This window comes from Mustela lutreola, chromosome 15 (genome assembly GCF_030435805.1).
Source record: "Mustela lutreola isolate mMusLut2 chromosome 15, mMusLut2.pri, whole genome shotgun sequence".
Classification (NCBI taxonomy): Eukaryota; Metazoa; Chordata; class Mammalia; order Carnivora; family Mustelidae; genus Mustela; species Mustela lutreola.
Window position 1 is genome coordinate 68675044 of NC_081304.1, and position 18678 is coordinate 68693721.

At 42.3% G+C, this 18678-nt stretch overlaps 1 protein-coding gene across 9 annotated transcripts in view; it reads right to left on the reverse strand.

Moving 5' to 3' along the window:
* The window catches only part of LOC131815721 (conserved oligomeric Golgi complex subunit 2-like), a 163183-nt gene that overhangs the window by 132705 nt on the left and 11800 nt on the right, over positions 1-18678 (reverse strand). For 3 of the 9 annotated variants that reach the window (XM_059147591.1, XM_059147586.1, XM_059147592.1), the window contains exons 2-8: positions 11763-11924; positions 10565-10627; positions 8277-8357; positions 6562-6665; positions 4187-4295; positions 3199-3378; positions 1426-1553 (exon numbers count right to left, since the gene is read on the reverse strand). In XM_059147591.1, the coding sequence (XP_059003574.1) occupies positions 6633-6665; positions 8277-8357; positions 10565-10627; positions 11763-11924 (339 nt within the window). In that variant the 3' untranslated portion in view covers positions 1426-1553; positions 3199-3378; positions 4187-4295; positions 6562-6632. Of the gene's footprint in view, positions 1-1425; positions 1554-3063; positions 3379-4186; positions 4296-6561; positions 6666-8159; positions 8358-10564; positions 10628-11762; positions 11925-18678 lie in introns of those variants that run through there. The other 6 variants (XM_059147587.1, XM_059147589.1, XM_059147593.1 and 3 more) reach the window with 6 other exon arrangements.

The window sequence follows — 18678 nt, forward strand, 5'->3', positions numbered from 1 at the left end:
TTGCTATACTCTTTGCCTCCCCCTCTGCTTATGCTTTCTCTAATAAGTAAATAAATAAATAACCTAAAAACAAAAGAAGTTGTATTTGACTGGAGCTTCATGTGGAGTGACAGATCAACAGAAAGACAAAGGGATATGAGACAGGAAGCAATGAAGGAAAACACAGAGGCGCACAGTATAGACAGATGTTCCTCAGCTTATGACGGCCTCGGCTTCTAATAAACCCATTGTTCAGCTGGAAATCTCTTTAGTTGAAAATGCATGGAAAACACCTAAGCGACTGAACATCAGAGCTTAGCCCCGCCTAACTTAAATGTGTTGAGAAACTTACAGTATTGCACAATTGGGCAAAATCCTCTAACACAAAGCCTATTTCACAATAAAATGTCTGGTATCTCATGTAACTTACTGAACAGTGCACTGAAAGCCAGAACAGGACGGTTCAAGTGTGTTGGTTGCTGACCCTCGTGATCACGTGGTTTGCCTGGGGGCTGTGCTCGCTGCCCCTGCCCAGCATTAAAAAAGAGGACCCTACTGTAGATCGCCAGCCTGGGAAAAGATCCAAACTAAATGCATATCACTTCTGCACTATTATAAAAAGTCAAAAAACCATAAACTGAACCAAGGTGAAGTCAGGGATCTTCTGTACCAGGTGTGTTAGGGAAGGTCAAGCGCTCCTGTCTGGCCAAGACCCATAGTGGTATGGGGGAAAGTTCCACAGTAAAAAGTTCTACAGCGGAGAACCACTAGGACTCCAGCACCAAGGGTCACAGGTTGCGCAGGAAGACTGGATGCTCCTCTGTGGGCGATGAGAAGCCACGAGCGACTCAGGAAGGCTGAAGAGCTCTGGGCAGGTGGGACAGCTGAAGGCTGCAATGAAGAGGGACAGGTGGAGCTGGGAGACCAGGTGGGGAGAGCCCGCTACCCTCGAACAAAAGGCGACAAAGGTCTGGACTGGGATGACGGAGATGGTGGAAGGTAATGGGATATTCATGAAACAGAAATGGAAAGCCATGGAAATGAAATAAGAGAGGGAGGGAAAACTGAACATGACTTTAATTGCCATCAGTATAAAACGTGTTGAATTAAAATGAATTGGTATTTCTAGACCGATGATGACATCACAATAATGGAAGGAAACCAATTCTGATTTTGAACCTGGTTAAGGAGAAAGTATAGACAAGAGAAAAGCAGAGGCTCTGGAGTCACACAAATGTCACCGTTGAGATTCGTCCCCACTCTTCATTCTCTTCCCTGTAAACCCAGGCAAGCGACACCTGCCTCACAGCACTGGTAACAAATAGGGAAGAGCACACGTTCCCACGTTCCCGGGTCAGACAGGACAGCCAGGGATCAGCGGCACATGAGGAGGTGACAGGTGGTCACTAAACTGAGCTCAGGTGCATACACAGCATTTTACGTCACCTTGAGATGGCTCCTCCTGTGACCTCTCGAAGAAGGCGGCAGTGGTGAGGAACGAACTCCAGGAGCTTATTAGCATACATGATCTTCAGGCCGTCCGGATGAGACTCAACGATCTGCTCTACAATCACCTAGCAGAAGGAAGAGCGTTTTATTTTATTTGTTTGTTTGTTTGTTTGTGTTTTTGTTTGTTTTTAAAGCACCTAAAAGAGAAGTATGAACTATACACTACAGAGAAAAGAATCGAGTAAACCTTACAAATGCACTTCGTTCTTCCTCCTCCCCACTCAGTATGCTTTCTAAACAGGAGGTAAGTAACAATGGCATGAAAATCTAGGTCCCGGGATTTGGGAATACTGCTCCAACCCTGGGGGACACAGAGGCTGAGGGACAGAGACTGGCCTGAAGCTAAAACATCACACACACTCATCTGCTTCCCTTCTGAGCTTAAAAGCGAAATACTGTATCTGCAGACAACAGCTCTGTACCATCTTCACCCTGGCCTTATCCTCTACCGTCTCCAGAACAGGGAAGGGCTGAGATGGAAAGTGATGGAAGAAAACACATCTTATTTTGCTTTAGTATTTTATTTTTTTGGTGAGGCTGAGTTGCAGGAGGTGAATGACAAGCATACAAACTTAAAATACAAACATGGCCACAGTTCACTTAACGACACGGAAACGTAAAGTACTTCCCTAATTTAGCATATTAGATTCAGTTCAATGAAAAGGGCATAAATTAAACAACTAAAATATTTTCACTTAGTGACAAGGAATAATGTAATCTTTTTCACCCCCACAGAGAGAGCTATGAACTATAATAGGATACATACAAAGAACTGACAGATCATTTACTTTTAGTAGTCTTAATGAAGCTGAGAAGATTACTGAAATTAATCCTTCAATTTCACTTCTATCACTGGGATACTGTCTCGTTTTAAAACTGGAAGCCTTTCATCCTGAAGTCATGGTGGGTAGCTTTATACTTACCGGACAGAAAGAACACTCGCACTGGCAGGTGACTGGAAGAAAGCCCTCAAACGCTGAGACTGGCTTCATGACTTCTGTCAGCCTGAACTAGATGAAACCAATGCTCTCTACGTTGGAAGCTGCTGATTGCTGGCGGTCTCACATGGTGCAGCCCATACTCCGGCTGCTCAGAGGCAGGATACACTGACTCCCTGTATTTAACTGTATCCTTATAGGTCAAGAACACTGGGTAACCAAGTTCCGGACTTAAGGTACTACCCCGCTAACTCGCCCTTCAAAGCCCTTTATCTTTGAATATTCCCTCCCTCCCACCTTCCTAGCCTGGCAAACTCCCCCATGGTCTTCAAGACTTAAGCCACATCAATTCTGCGAAGACGCCTCCCCTCACAGACTTTCCCTGCGCACAGAGCTGTCTTCCAGCTCCTCCAGTGGGCACGGGCGCCTTGGTGGGGTCACGCTTTTCGGCAACTTCATTAACGTATAACTTATGGAAATGGAAATTGGCCTGAAAATGTTCTGATCCGTACCTTCTTCCGAGGCAAGTCCCTCACCCCTACTAAATTAAGATGATCCCTGAGTTATGGCATCACTGGAAGAGAAAAGAGCGCATGCCTGATTCCTGCCGTGCTGATGGGCTCCAAGCGGGACCAACCTTTTCTTACATCCAGAAGAGCAGGAACTAAGAGCATCTTCAAGGAAGAGCCCTGAGCTCTCTCGCACCCAGTCAAGAAACGAAGCCAGATTAGATGCTCTGTGTTTGTGGAATGAGGTGCATGGGGGCACAAACCTCATCCATGTACGGTTTCACCAGTACTTGACCAACGAACGCCTCTGCATCCCGTGTCTTGTCAAATGTAGCTTAAGTCCGGAGGCAGTGCCGTATGATGTCCACATTGGAAGTCTGAAGCCCTTCTAGCAGCAGGCCTCCCAGGGACTGCTGCAGCATGGCCGTAATGTGGGCTATACGCTGCAAGAACAGAGAGACCAGGAAAGAAGGTCCAGGCACAACAGTTTCTAAAAGCTCCAATATATGTGTATAATTTATATACATATGTGTTATATATATAAATCGAGCCTCTAATTCTACCAGAATATATGTAAGATTAAAATCCCAACATTTCCTAGAGAATAACAATGAATCTCTTCTCCCCATGATTGCTTTCTTTCTTTCTTTCTTTTTTAAAGGTTTTTATTTATTTATTTGTCGAGAGAGAGCACAAGCACATAAGGAGGCATAGGCAGAAAGAGAAGCAGGCTTCCTGCCAAACAAGGAGCCCAAGGTGGGACTTGATCCCAGGACCCTGGGATCATGACCTAAGCCAGAGGCAGTGGCTTAAATGACCGAGCCACTGAGGCGTCCCCTCCGTATGATTTCTTTGAAAGTAAGTCGGCTTCATCAAAGTGAAGTTTAGACAATTACGGAATGACAAAAAGTCATTAAGCTACGGAGTAAATCTGACAAACGTGCATTTAAACCCAGTCAAGGGCTTTGGATAAATGAACTCCGACTACATCATATGATGTGTCAAGTTACATGAAATTCAGAATTAATTTTACTTGCATAGTTTGGAGACTACGCTTGTGTCTTTACACAAAATCTATCTAGTGTGACATAATGGAAGAAGGGTCCCAAGCAGGAGATACTGAAAAAAAAAAAATTCAAAGCGAGCTTCAAAATCCTGTAAAGTAGCAATTATCAGGGGCAATGCTAGGTCAAACCAAAATCATCCAGGAAATTCACAAACAGCAAATTGAAAATCGAAACCAACACTTACTGGTCTTACTTTGTCCAGAAGAGGCATGCCTTTGCTCTGAACAGCATGAAACTGTAACTGGTTAAATTCTGTGGCAATTCTCTCCAAAATCTCTCTAGTCCAGAGAGGGCTAGTAGAGACAATTAGAGAAGTGTAATTCCCAAAGTTAAAACCTGCCACCCCCACCGCCCCCCATGCCTTACAGCGCTCAGGCACCTGCACCTGCACGCCATCAATTTTCAGGACAAACTGTCTGTGCAGCAGGCCCCAGGTGCGAGGGGTGAGGAGCGGGGAGGTCATAGAAGCCACCGACGCAGCCTGGCCCGGGCCACAGGGCCCAGGCAAGGGGATGGAGCTATTTTAGGTCAGTGTGGGTACAACTGCATGTTTCCACCACGTTCCTCGGGCTCTCCCATTCGTGCCTTTCTTCTCCCTTCTTCTCCCATTCTCTAACCCCCTCCTCTCTCTTGCCCTGTCCTACCGTTCATACCCGAAGCCCCCTCTTCTTCTCCGCCTGCCTCATTCTCCCTCCCAAGTACCTCCCCAGTACCAACTACTGCTGTCTCCTCAATCAGCTAAAACTGACCGCCTAGCAGCAACCTGGGAAATCGCTCAGAGCAGCGGACTCCAAGTTTACATTTACCCAACGGCAGAAAGAGCAAGCTCGGTGCTCCTGGAGCTGGTGATAAATCACTCACAGTGCATCTGCCATCAAGTGGACTGGATACACTTCCCTCTTGCCCCCCACATTAGAAAGTGTCAACCCCATTCAAAAGGAAGCCGAACAGTGAAAGAAAAAAAAAAACACAACAAAGACCCCAAAGCCCCTGCTGGGCTCTATGAGGCATCCCACATCTGAGGATGGGCAGTCAGGTAGTGAGGAAACACACTGTAAGGAAACCCAAAAATGTCTGGAGACCTGCCACGGTGTGCCCCGTCCCAGAGCATCAGAACTGGTGTGGAGGGAAGGCAGGCGCTGGGCATGACCAATGCAGAAGCCTAATCCCAACCTCTACTGACTGATCCCATGCGCATTTCCTATTTATCCTTATCTCGGCATTTCTGGGCCTAGAAGAGCATGATGGATTTACCGTGCGCTGACTCTGCTCTGGCTTTCCTGACTCCAGAGCTCAGAGCTGCTCTTCTGGAGAAAAAAGTCCTCCAAGGTAATTCTGAGCAAGAAAGCGCACAATGTCTGTTTATCAAGGACAGTGCTGCAAAGGGACAGGATTGTAGACACAGCTCACTGAGGTGTTTCTATCCGAGGAGCACAGCAGCAACAGCAAAGACGGGAAGAACACTGGAAGGCCAGCTCCCCAGGGGCCGAACGTGGACATGGCCGGAGGGGCTGCAGGTGCTGCCAAGGGCTGCAGCAAAGCAGAGCCGCTGGAGACACATGGGCTGCAGAAGGGCCGCGTACAGACTGTCTGCTAAGTGTGGACGAACGGGGCAGAAGCACGAGTGCAACGGGCTAGAGACACAAGCACAGTGGAGGCTGACCACTTAGTTGAATGCCTTGATGTGAAAGGGGGCAGAGACCTAGGACCAGAGAATCGCTTCCTTTGGGATGTGTCCGTTCTTAATCTCCATCATGAGACATGTGGAGCATATGGTCTCTCAAGTTCCTTCCAAATCTAAAACCTTAATTCCTAAAATTTAGAAACCTAACTCCGCCTGCAGGGGGAGGGACTGTTAGCCTCACATAACAGAGCACGCAGGGCACGCAGGGCACCATGCGACCTTGACGCAGGCAGCCCAGCTGGTATGTGCAGAACCAGCCCGGGCTACTCCCACTGCACCACTGTGTGTCTCACGGTGCTGACAGGACCTAACTACTCATTTTCTGAGTCACTCATCTACCCTGGCTGATTGAAAATTCACACCAGGAAGGGAACAAGACAATCACAGTATAACAAAGAGAGCCATCATCTTTTTCCTATTTCATAAGCTTTTTCTTTCCTGTTTGTAAATTTCAACTGGATGTGCCCTATACTGTTTCATAATAATATAATGCTGGTGCAAAATACATCAATGGTAATACTCTGGGCATGTCTAGGAAAAAAAATGAGATGGAGAAAAACCAAGATGAATGGTAGGTATGCCTTAAAGATCAACAGGACTTTGCTAGTCCTCAGGGAAGGTGGTTCCAAATATACTTTTCCACTGCAAGCATAATGACGTGTTGGAACTGTGGTCTATAACCAAAGGGTTTATAGGAACGTGTTATAGATTTCACCATTTCATGCTCTCCACTCTCCTGGAGCTACATTCTAGCCACAAACCTGGATTTTCTTCTTGTTTAGAAATGAATTCTAACTAAGCCGTCCCCGCCTAATTAGACTGGATGTGAAGTATTAATTTATGTGCTACTTAGTTAAAAAAAAAAAAATGCTTACCTGCTTGCTTCTAGTGCAGAGGTTTCTTTAGAACTTTGTGAATTTAAGATTTTTTCAATCTTTTCAACTGATCAAATAACTTGTATAAGCATCAACACACACATCTATAAAAATAAAAATTAAGCAAAGAAAAAACGTCACCATCTTTACTCTTAATCATCTTTATTTCCCATGCTAAATGCAGGAAAATATAAGACCAAAAGTTAACTTCAAATATATAGGGCATGCTATATTTTGAATATTTCTATGAAACAAAGAATTCTCAAGAATGCAAATCTTAGTTCTAGAATAAGCATACTTCCATATTCTATTGCAAGTTTATAGAGAAAAAAAAAAAAACCCTAGACTTTGCTTTCTCATATTCTATACTCTTATTTCTTCTTTTCCCCATCCTGAATCTTTCTATTGGCATTTCTTTCCTATTTTTTAAAAAGATTTGTTTATTTGAGAGAGAAAGAGACTGCATGTGCACGTGCAGGGGAGGGGCAGAGGGAGAGAAAGAATCTCGAGTACACATCCTGCTGAGCATAGAGCTCAATGTGGGGCTCAATCTCATGACCCTGAGATCATGACCTGAGCCAAAATCAAGAGTCGGACGTTTAACCAACTGAGCCACCAGGCGCCCCTCCATTTGTTTTCTTTTGGCCCTTTATTCATGTTTTAACTTTGGCTTCCGATCGTACTGACCCTCTCAGTTTACATGTGCATATACCTATATGGCCAAGCACCAAATCATTAAAGACCTTTTACACTACAAATATTATCAAAGAGGTTGAGGGACATTATGAAAACTCTCATCCTTAAAGAACAAAAAAATACAAAGTCATCCATTCAATAAATAGTTCCTGAACACCCCTGGGAGCTCGACATTCATTCCGACAGGGGGTGGGGGTGGGGGGGGCACGAGAAAATAAAGCAAGAAATACACCCTGCTCTCATAAAGCTTACTGTTTTGTCTGGAAGCGCATGACAAGCATTCTTTGGACAAAAGCTGTGAGGAGATCCAGAGGCGAATTAAACAGAAGGTCCCTCAAACAGGCTTTCTCCCCACTGAGATTTTAACAAATATGCTAATAATACACATAGAAAACATAGTACAGAGCAGCAGGCGAGAGTCAGAAGCCCAGACTCCCAATGCCCACTGTGCCCCTACATCGTTATGATCATGAATGACATCGGGGACACTTGAAACTGGAGATAGCACTAAGGGGCACACTCCCGGGGTGAGCCCTCAGATGTACAGAGCCGTTGCCTGTCTCACACACCTGAAACTAAGCCAACATCACATGCTAACTACTGCGAATCGAAAAAATTAAAGTGAACACGAGAACATAAAGAACACAGGATCAGAAAATAACAACAAACCTACGGCAGAATCCTGAGTTTGCTTTGGAAAGCCCACTTCTCCCCTAGTCTCTAATATAGGCCTATTTTCTTTACAGGGCCGCTGACAATTTATACAGTCGTTAACTGTCAGGCGCTGCACCGACAACAGTTATCACTGTTTCTTGTTCTGGAAAAAGTGGGTGATCTTGAGATTGTGTGGGTACCTCTGAAATTCTGTCTTATTATTTCAGGTAGATAACATGACGTAATGCATAAAATGCACATGCGTGAGAGCTTTGAAAAAAAGCTGAATAGTGCTGACAAGTTCGTGGAGAAAAGGGGAGAGGGCTTCAACTGGCATGCAGCATAAGAAATCTACTGGAGGGTACCTTTTTCTTCCTTATGTCCTGTTGTTTACACATTAGTTCATCTACTGCCCGAATTCCTTCACTGACTGATGACCTGAGACTCTTTAAAAGAATAAAAAATAAAACGTATTACAGACATTGTTTTGTCACATCATCAAGTTCCTACATCTCATTCAATTCCACAGAACTTAATACCTGTGCTCCAGTACTATGCAGATATTGACAAAAAAAAAAAATGATATACCAGACATAGTTACTGTTGAGGGGACTCATGATCTGGGGGCATAATGACACGAAGGCAGGGTCGCATGGCCAGAAGAAGAATGACACATATACAGTGAAAGTTATGGGGATGAGGGGGCTTAGAATGGAGAACAGATAATATGAAGCAAAGTACAGGAGAGTCTGGACATGCGACGGGGCTCAAATCGGACTCTGAAAGCCATGTGTACACAGCTGCCGAGGTGGGGAGGGGATGGGGAGCAGATGTAAGTGCACACACACTCAGGGGCAGGGTCAGACAGGCACACAGCCATGTGCACTGCAGGCTTCCTTCTGGAGAGAAGCAAAAATAGGAATGGAGGGCCAACTTCACTGAGATGAGGTCTTTAGATTCTGCATATTTTGGAGAATGAGAGAATGTCAAAGCACTGATGCATGATGATGAAATGTGGGTATGGAAATACCAGGAATCAAGAATGAAGAACAGAAGACCAGAAAAAGGCAGAGCACAGAGGTAGAGAAACATGTCCAGAAGCTAATGAATAAAGAGGTAATTAGGAATTAGGGCCAAAACAAAGGTTAACAGAAACAACTAGAATGAAGTAGGCATATCACAAAAATTCCACAGGAAGGTGAATTAATTCACTCCATCAACATTATGAAACACCTCCTGGACGTCAGTATGGTGGCAGCCCACAGGGATACAATGAAGACAGATATAGTCGTATCCCTCAGAGGTCTGAGAATCTCACAGAACAGCTTCAGAGTTTGGACCAGAAAGGCAGGTCAGGCCTGTGGCTGAGCAGGACCACAGTGGCCATAAAAACAGCCCATGGAAAAGGGAGGGGATACAGTGATGGCAGGGGGTGAGGTGGGACGGGAGCTGTGTGAGTAGAGCAAATCTGCCTCCAGGGAGAGAAGAGTGGGAGGCCAAAGGAAGGCTAGGCTTGGGAAACAATACCACTATGAGGCCCCGGGAGGAAGAGGCACACCAAGGAGGCAGTGGGAGAGCCCCACAGTGGCTGGTGTGGAATCCAGCAGCGGACCACGAATATCCCTTCCATTCCAAGGAAAAGTACCTTTAACAAGATTTTGTAAAATTCAAATGAGACATAAACCATGGAAAGTATTGGCTACCTCAAGGCACAACTCAAGATTTTTACCTGTTTCACGAACTCTTTCCTGCCTGCCCCTCCCCTAGGCTTCTCAGCACTGATATTTCCATTACTCCGCATTTTTCTTGGTTCTAACCATGTACTGTGTCTTCCCTTAAATTATGTTCTCTTTATATTCTCTCTAGGATGCAGGCACTGTCTTAGAGGAGGGACACACGAGGCCACTCAAGCTAGAGGAGACACACAAGGAAGGATGGTGTCGTTTATGACAAGTTTACGACAGGGCATCGGAACGGACAGAGGCCGTAAGTCAGGGCACCAGACACAGACGGGGGGGGGGGGGGGGGGGGAGACAGGGCAGCAGAGTTTTCTGTTAGAAGTGATGCCACAACTGCCCCTCCACTGTTCACCCAGGTGGAGTTCCTATTCCCAATGGCTTAGAGGTGGGGAGTCCCATTCCCACAACAGAGATTTTTCTGAGAGAACATGCAAATGTAACATTTATTAAGTATTACATTTTATTTATATTATCCTTCAGTTCCATTAGGGATTACACAGTTTTTGTAGATCAGCCCAGGAACCTAACCACACGTAGATTACGTGGGGTGGGGGGGATATTTACAAGATTACAAACTGTTAAAATACAAGTGATTTGTAAGTTAGAAACCACTTACATATGACCAAAGTGGCATTAATAAGTTGAATTTGGAAATATGCTTCCTCTCCCCTGACATTTTAAGGTTGTCTACTCTGAGAATATGTCTTCTTCAAATCGAACATGTTTTTTTAGGTTTTTAGCATATGCAAAAACAAAATCATTTACAACTCTTCTGAAGGTGAATATTATAATCATGAACCGTTAAAATACAACCACCAGTACCACCAAACTAACAGATGAAAAGAATTCTTAGAGAAAAGCCAACGAGGACAACAGGCGTCACAGAAGACTGTTTTCATTAATTGGGGACTTACCAGAACTTCTCGTAACTGTCCCAAAGGCACAGAAAGTTCACTGAGGGCTTTGTCCATGCCAACCTAAAGGCAAAACCAGGTTGGCACAAACTCATCACAATAAGGAGTAATAGTGACGTATCTATTTAACGATCAAAGCAGTACCAGATTTAAGTTATTTTTTTGGGCACAACCGTATTTTGCTACATAACTAGCTAAACAACAGAAGTGTTATTTGGCCATTAATGTTGTCCATAGAATATGAAAAAAATCTGTTGAAATACATGAAACTATAAAAATAAGGGAAGTCATGAGAAACGAAAGTTTCCTTAAGAACAATTTGCCTTTAGATGACATTTTAAATGAATGTGAAAAATTTTCACAGAAGGTGAACAGTTCTCTGTCTGTAATTGATGATACTCAGCCAGCTGATGTGAAAGTCTGATGGGCTGCGTCTCTCTTAAACATTATTATAAGCCCTGAGAAAAATAGAAATTAAACAGAAGTAAAATTTTCTAGGTTTTTAATCCTATTGGGATATTTATCTTAGTGGTATATTTCCCAAAAGCAAATGTGCATCATTAATTTTAATGCTTCTTGAAATTCCCACGGAGCTGCAACTTTCTGTGCTTCTCTGGACAAACAGATTTAAAACAAAATGAAGCATCAACAAGGAGACTTTTCTGCCAAGTAACAAAATTCAACATTTCTAAATGGCTTTTACGAACAATTGATAAGCTCACTGCAAATCATTCTTATATTTTTATAAAACCAAACTTTTTAAATGTCAATATTGGCCAATGTTCCCTCAACCTAGCTCTGGCTAACAGATATACCTGGGAGTAAATTAAACATTGTAAGAGTGGTGGACATTTGCTCCTACAAATTAGTCTAAATCAAGGAAGACTTCAGGGTAATCACTTAGCAACTAATAAAACAACCCCTTGGGTATTATTATCCTTTACTTTTCACTGTTGACGAATGAATTTGAAACATAATCAAACTAGAGCAACCTTAAATGAATAAAAACTAAAACCAAAAAATGTATTCCAAAAAGTTTAGTTCTTTTATTAATGAAATTGGTAATTTCTTCAAGTTTCTGGTGGGGTTGGTGGGGTAATCAACTGAAAGGTTTCTAAAAACTCTGCCCTCTTAATAAATATGAAGGAGAGAGAAAGTGTGTGTGTTTGTGTGTAGGACTTGTGAATTTCAGGTTTACCAAGTTTGTGGAAAGGTTGACAAAATCTGCATAATCCTTGTTGATGAGCTCGACCATGGCTATTTTAAGAAGTTTATAGTAGAGTTCCTGATCTCCTCTTAGTTCCTCCAGCTGGACACGCTTCCTACAGTCAGACACAAAGTGATCGACGTCGAAATCTTCCTGAAAATCAAACCAGAAAGAAAAAATGATTGCACTGATACCACATTTTACATAGAAAAATAAGATCAGAGAAAGAATAAGAGGCCGTATTACTGCAGGGGAACACACACAGGACATCAGGGGGTCTGCTCCCTTCCTAAGATTATGGGAAAGGGGGCCCCTCACCAAGACCATTCTCTCCTGTTGCCTAACTCTACAGGCATTTTATTTCTTTTAATTATACATTTCAAAGAGGCTCTTCTCAAAATAGAAACAGCTTTTTCTTCTTAATTTTAAAAGTAACAAATGCTCACTGTCAAACTTTCAACTAACCAAGAAATACTTACGTAAGAGAGAAAAAAAAAAATCACCCACTCTCTAATGCTCTGCAGTTAAGCACTGTTAATGTTTATTTTTCTTCGCTATTTAACACAGCGATTCACATCATTCCAGACTTTGTTTTGGTCTTTCTCTTTACTTTTTTGTTTTTTTTAAGATTTTATTTATTTGAGAGAGAGAGAGACGGAGAGAACAAGTGGGAGGAGGGGCAGAGGGAGAAGCCGGCTCTCTGCTGAGCTGGGAGCCTGATGCCAGGGTTCATTCCAAGACCCTGAAATCAAGATCTCAACCAAAGGCAGACGCTTAACTGACTGAGCCACCCAGGTGCCATAGTCTTTCTCTTTAAAATATAAATTACTTTTGGGGTGCCTGGCTGGTTCAGTGGGTTAAGGCCTCTGTCGTTAGCTCAGGTCATGATCCCAGGGTTATGGGTTCAAGCCCGCATTGGGCTTTCTGCTCAGCAGGGAGCCTACTTCCCTGTCTCTCTCTCTGCCTGCCTCTCTGCCTACTTGTGATCTCTGTCTAATAAATAAATAATTTTTAAAAAAATAAAAAATCAATTACTTTTTAAAGAAACTGACATATAATGGACACATGTTAGTTTCAGGCGTACAACATAAAAATTCCATATTTTTATCTGTTGTGAAATGATCACCCTAAGACTAGTTTACATCCATCACCAAACATACACATTTTTTTCTTGTGCTAAGAACTCTTAAGCTTTAGCAACTTTAAATATATAATAATATATGGCACCTGGGTAGCTCAGTGAGTTAAGGCCTCTGCCTTCGGCTCAGGTCATGATTCCAGGATCCTTGGATCGAGCCCCACATCAGGCTCTCTCCTCAGCAAGGAGCCTGTTTCCTCCTCTCTCTCTGCCTGCCTCTCTTCCTACTTGTGATCTCTGTCAAATAAATAAATAAAATCTTAAATATATATATATAATATACTATGCAGCCATCAAAAGAAATGAAATCTTGCCATGTGCAATGACGTGGATGGAACTAGAGGGTATGCTGAGTGAAATAATCAGAGAAAGACAATTATCATACAATCTCCCTTATATGAGGAATTTGAGAGGCAAAGTGGGGGTTGTGGGGGTAGGGAAGGAAAAATGAAACAAGATTGGATTCGGAGGGGGGCACCTGGGTGGCTCAGTGGGTTAAAGACTCTGCCTTTGGCTCAGGTTATGATCACAGGGTCCTAGAATCGAGGCCACATCGGGCTCTCTGCTCAATGGGGATCCTACTTCCTCCTCTCTCTCTGCCTGCCTCTCTGCCTACTTGTGATTTCTGTCTGTCCAATAAATAAATAAAATCTTAAAAAAAAAAGATTGGATTGGGAGGGAGACAAACCATAAGAGACTCTTAATCTCACAAAACAAACTGAGGGTTGCTGGGGGGAGGGGTGTAGGGAGAGGGTGGTTGGGTTGTGGACATTGGGGCAGGTATGTACTACGGTGAGTGCTAGGAAGTGTGTAAGCCTGACAATTCACAGACCTGTAACCCTGGGGCTAATAATACATATTTCTAATAAAAAATAATAAACTAAATATATAATAATACACAGTATTATTTATTACAGTCACTATGATATACATTACATCCCCAAGGCTTATCTTATTAACTGGAAGTTTATACCACTGGACCCCTTCATCTATTTCCTCTACAACCTCGCCTCTGGCAACCACCAATCTGTTCTCTATGACTTCATTTTGTTTTGTTTTTTAGATTCCACATGTGAGGGAGATCATACAGTATTTCTCTTTCTCTGTCTGACTTATTTCACTCAGCACAATATCCTCAAGGTCCATCCATGTTGTTGCAAATGGCAAGACTTCCTTCTTTTTATGGTTGAGTAATATTCCATCGTATGCACACACATTTTCTTTATCCATTCACCCCGTTGGTGGACACTTTAGTTATTTCCAAGTCTTGGTTGTTGTAAATACTGTGATACTCACTACCGTGAGTGTGAGTCTTGCTGGCCGCTAGAGCCAGGTGATCTAGAGGTATACCTGGGTAGCAACTGCAAACCTTGGGGCATCATACGAGCATTCAAGCTCCTTTCCAGGAGATACCAGAAAGCAGAAGCGAGGTAGAGGGACAGCACAAAGATGGTACCCATCAGCTCCATCTTTGGAGAATACCTTACTAGGCTCCCAGATCCATGTTAAATTAGATGCCTGCCCCTCAGGGCTTTAAGATAAGCAAATGAGCCTCTTTCACAGAAATCTGAACCCATTTCAGTCTGCTGCTTCTGTGCTGAGTTCCAGGGTGGGTCAGTCTACTCACACGACTGCTTTAAGAACTGTTTCTCAGTTTGCTATAGCCCTGTGGGTCTCATGGGTGCAAGCTCTGATGGCTTTCAAAGCTGGATGTTTTGGGGTCTTGTCTCTTAGATGTACGTCTTAGAAGTTGGGGTGCCGGAAGTGGGGCTCAAACCCTTTGCTCCTCAGGGAGTAGCCTGGGGTTTTGAGTACCCTCCCAATCCCAGGTCACTGTACCAGGGGTGGGGTTTATGGCAAGACTGATTCTTACTTCAACATAGGTTTTTTTCCTTACTCACCTAATGTGTAGGAGTCACTCAGCTAATTGTAGGGTTTTTTCCATCTTGAATGGAAACCCCAGACCTTCTCTATGTATGCGTGTACACACACATATGTTTACACACACACACACACACACACACACACACACACAAATATTCATGCTCTTCTAAACTATTTCCCAGCTAGGGGCACCTAGGTGGCTCAGTGGGTTAAGCCTCTGCCTTCGGCTCAGGTCATATCTCAGGGTCCTGAGATCAAGCCTCACATCAGGCTCTCTGCTTTCCCCCCTCTCTCTGCCTGTCTCTCTGCCTCCTTGTGACCTCTCTCTCTCTCTGTCAAATAAATAAATAAAATCTTAAAAAAAGAATAAAAAAATAAAAAATAAAAACCCATTCTATTAAAAAAATTTCCCATCTAAAAATATAACTTGAATGTCTTTACATAAAACACATACATTTCTATTAATATACACACTAGTGACCAAATTAGCCTGGACCTTTCTCTCCTGAGACCATCTCAGACCTTACATCATAGTTATGTAGTACATCACGGGAGGGGGTCTCGGTTCATAATCCTGGCCATCCTACTCACCAACTGTAGACCTTTAGGTCGATCACTTTCCCTGCCTCAGTTACACATTGTTGAAGTTCTTGAACTTCATGATGGCATTCTAAATGGTATAACTGGGGTGCCTATGTGGCTCAGTTGGTTAAGCATCTGCCTTTGGCTCAGGTCATGATCCCAGTCTCTTGGGTTTGAGTTCCACATCAGGCGCTCTGCTGAGCAAGGAGCCTGCTTCTCCCTCTGTCCCTTCCTCCTGCTCCCGCACTCTCTCACTCTCAAATAAAATCTTAAATAAATAAATAAATAAATCATATAACTTAGCCTCAGTGAACAAATGCTATTAGGTAATATTAGTACTCAACTTACCATTTATGCATTTGTTCTCAGATAAACAAAAGTTGCATAACACATGACTAAATAACTTGGAACATCTGTGAATACTGGGTTAGGCAGCGTTTGCTGTGAAAAGCAAACCCAAACTCACAGTGCCACTTAACCAAGAATGGTTTTACTACTTTAGGAATGGTTTTACTTTATAGTGTAGATTTCCCAAGTATTCAAAAAGAAAGTATTTACAACCCATACATTTATGGTCAACTGATTTTTCACAAGGATGCTAAGACCATTTAATGGGGGGAAAAAGTCTTTTCGAGTGCCTACTACTGGGACAAGTGAATATCTACATGCAAAAGAATGAACTTGGAACAGCAACGTCACACATACACAAAAATATAACTCAAAATGGATCAAAGATTTAAATGTAAGAGTCAAAACTGTAACACTCAGAGAAAACAGGTGAAAATCTTTATGACTTTGGATCAGGAAAAGCTTTCTTAGACATGATACACAAAGCAATACGAAATATTAGATAAGCTGAACTTGATTAAATTAAAAACTTTCGTGTGTCAAAGGACACTACGGAGAATGTGAAAAGACAACCCACAGAATGGGAGAGAGTATCTGCAAATCATTTGTCTGACAAGGACCTAATAACCAGAATATGCAAATATACTCTTAGAACTCAACAACAAAAAGACAAATAACCTAATTTAAAAACAAGCCAAAGACTTTTGAATAGACATTTCTCCAAAGATGATACACAGACGGTCAAGAGCACATGTCAGGATGTTCGACATCCTTAGTCATTGGAGAAATGCGAATCAAAAGCACATGCAGATGCCACGTCACACCCACTAGGACAACTATGTTAAATAATAAAAAGAAAAAGAAAAAAAAAAGAAGAAGAAAAGTGCTGGCAAGAAGGCGGAGAAGCTGGAACCCTCCTCTATTGTCGGTGAGAATGTAAAATAGTGTGGCTAAGGCAGCAAACAGCTCGGTAGCTCCTCAAGAAGTTACACACGTACAATTACCCAGCAGTTCTACGTCTAGGGGTATGACACCGACAGAACTGACAACAGATGTTTCTGCCACAACCTGTACATGAATGTGCACAGCAGCGCTGCTCGTAACAGCCAAAAGAGTATATACCCAACGTCCATCAACTGATGAATGGATACATAAAATGTGGAAGAGCCTCTTACACAACCATAAAAAGGAATAAACTGTTACATGCTACAACACGAGTGAAGTCTGAAAACATTCTACTCTCAGGTTAAAGGAAGCCAGACACAAAAGGTCACGTGTTATACAATTCCATTGATATGAGATGTTCCAGAAAAGGCAAATCCATCAAAACAGAAAGTAGATTCATGATTGCCAGGGAATAAGGGGAGGGGAGAATTGGAACTAAGAGGTTTATTTTTGGGGTGATGGAAACATTCTGGAATTAGACAGAAGTGACGTATGTACCATATACACAGTAAATATACTAAAAACCAGAGAAGAGTACACTTTAAAATGGCAACTATTATGCTTTGTGAATTATATTTTGATGAAAAATGAAACAACTTAAATATCAACAAGTTAAATGCTAGGATACATTAAAAAAAAATCCAAAGTAACACTAATCACAGGAACAATGGCGTAGCTACATGAATTTCAGACAAAGCAGATTTCAGAGAAGGAAAATTATCAGGCATAAAGAGCAGCATTACATAATGATAAAGAAATCGACTGACCAAGAAGACACAATTATCCTTAACGTATGTGTGCCTGATCAACACAGGTGAGACACAACCTAACAGAACTGCAGGGAGAAATAAACAATTCCATTATCACAGCTGGTGACTTCAACACTTCTCCATCATTAATGGGCCGATCCAGCAGCAGGGCAACAAGGATTTGACAGATGTGGACATTCAGTCCAGACCTGGCACACTTAACACCACCATCAATTACTGTACAACAGATGTACACAGACAATTTCGCCCAGTAATAGTGCAACACACATTCTTCTTAAGCTCATATGGAACACTCATCAAGACAGAATAATTCTGGGCCACAAAACACAACAAATTTTTAAAAATAAAAATTATACCAAGTATGTTCTCAGACCGCAATGGAATTAAAAATCAGTAACAGAAGATAGCTGAAGAAGTCCAAAATACATGGAGATTAAATGACACACTTCTAAATGACAGGAGACCAGTCTCAACAAAATACAATGTAGCAAAATGTGTGGAATGCTGCTTAAAGGGAAAATACAGTACTGAATGCAAATATTAGAAAAAAAAGATTAAAGTCAATAATCTAAGCTTCCATTTTAGGCAACAACAACAAAATCAAATCTAAAGTAAGGAGAGGCTCCTTGGTGGTTCAGTTGGTTAATCATCTGCCTTTGGCTCAGGACATGGTCCTAGGGTCCTGGGACAGAGCCCTGCATCAGAGCTTCCTGCTCAGGGAGGCTGCTTCTCCGTTTCCCATTCCTCCTGCCTGTATTCCCTCTCTCACTGACTTTCTATGTGTCAAATAAAATCATAAAAAAAAAAAAAACCTAAAGGAAGTAGAAAAAAATAAAAATTAGAGCAGAAATCAATGTAATTAAAACCAGGAATTTTTTTTTAAATCAATAAACCCCAAGTCTGTTTCTTTGAAAACATCAATAAAACAGATACACCCTTAGCCAGGCAAACAAAGAAAAAAAGGTAGAAGACATAAATTACTAATATCAGATGAAAGAAGGGAGGGCTACTTCTAACAATCCCAATCACTGTAAATTCAACCAAACATTTATGGAATACTACACAATTCTCTAAAATCTCTTCCAGAAAGTAAAACTAGAAGGAATACTTCCTAAATCATTCTAGGAGATCATTATTACCCTGACACCAAAACCAATACTACAAGAAAAGAAACTACAAACTAGTATCTCTCATGAACACAGACACAAAAATCTTCAACAAAAATTAGCAAATAAAAGCA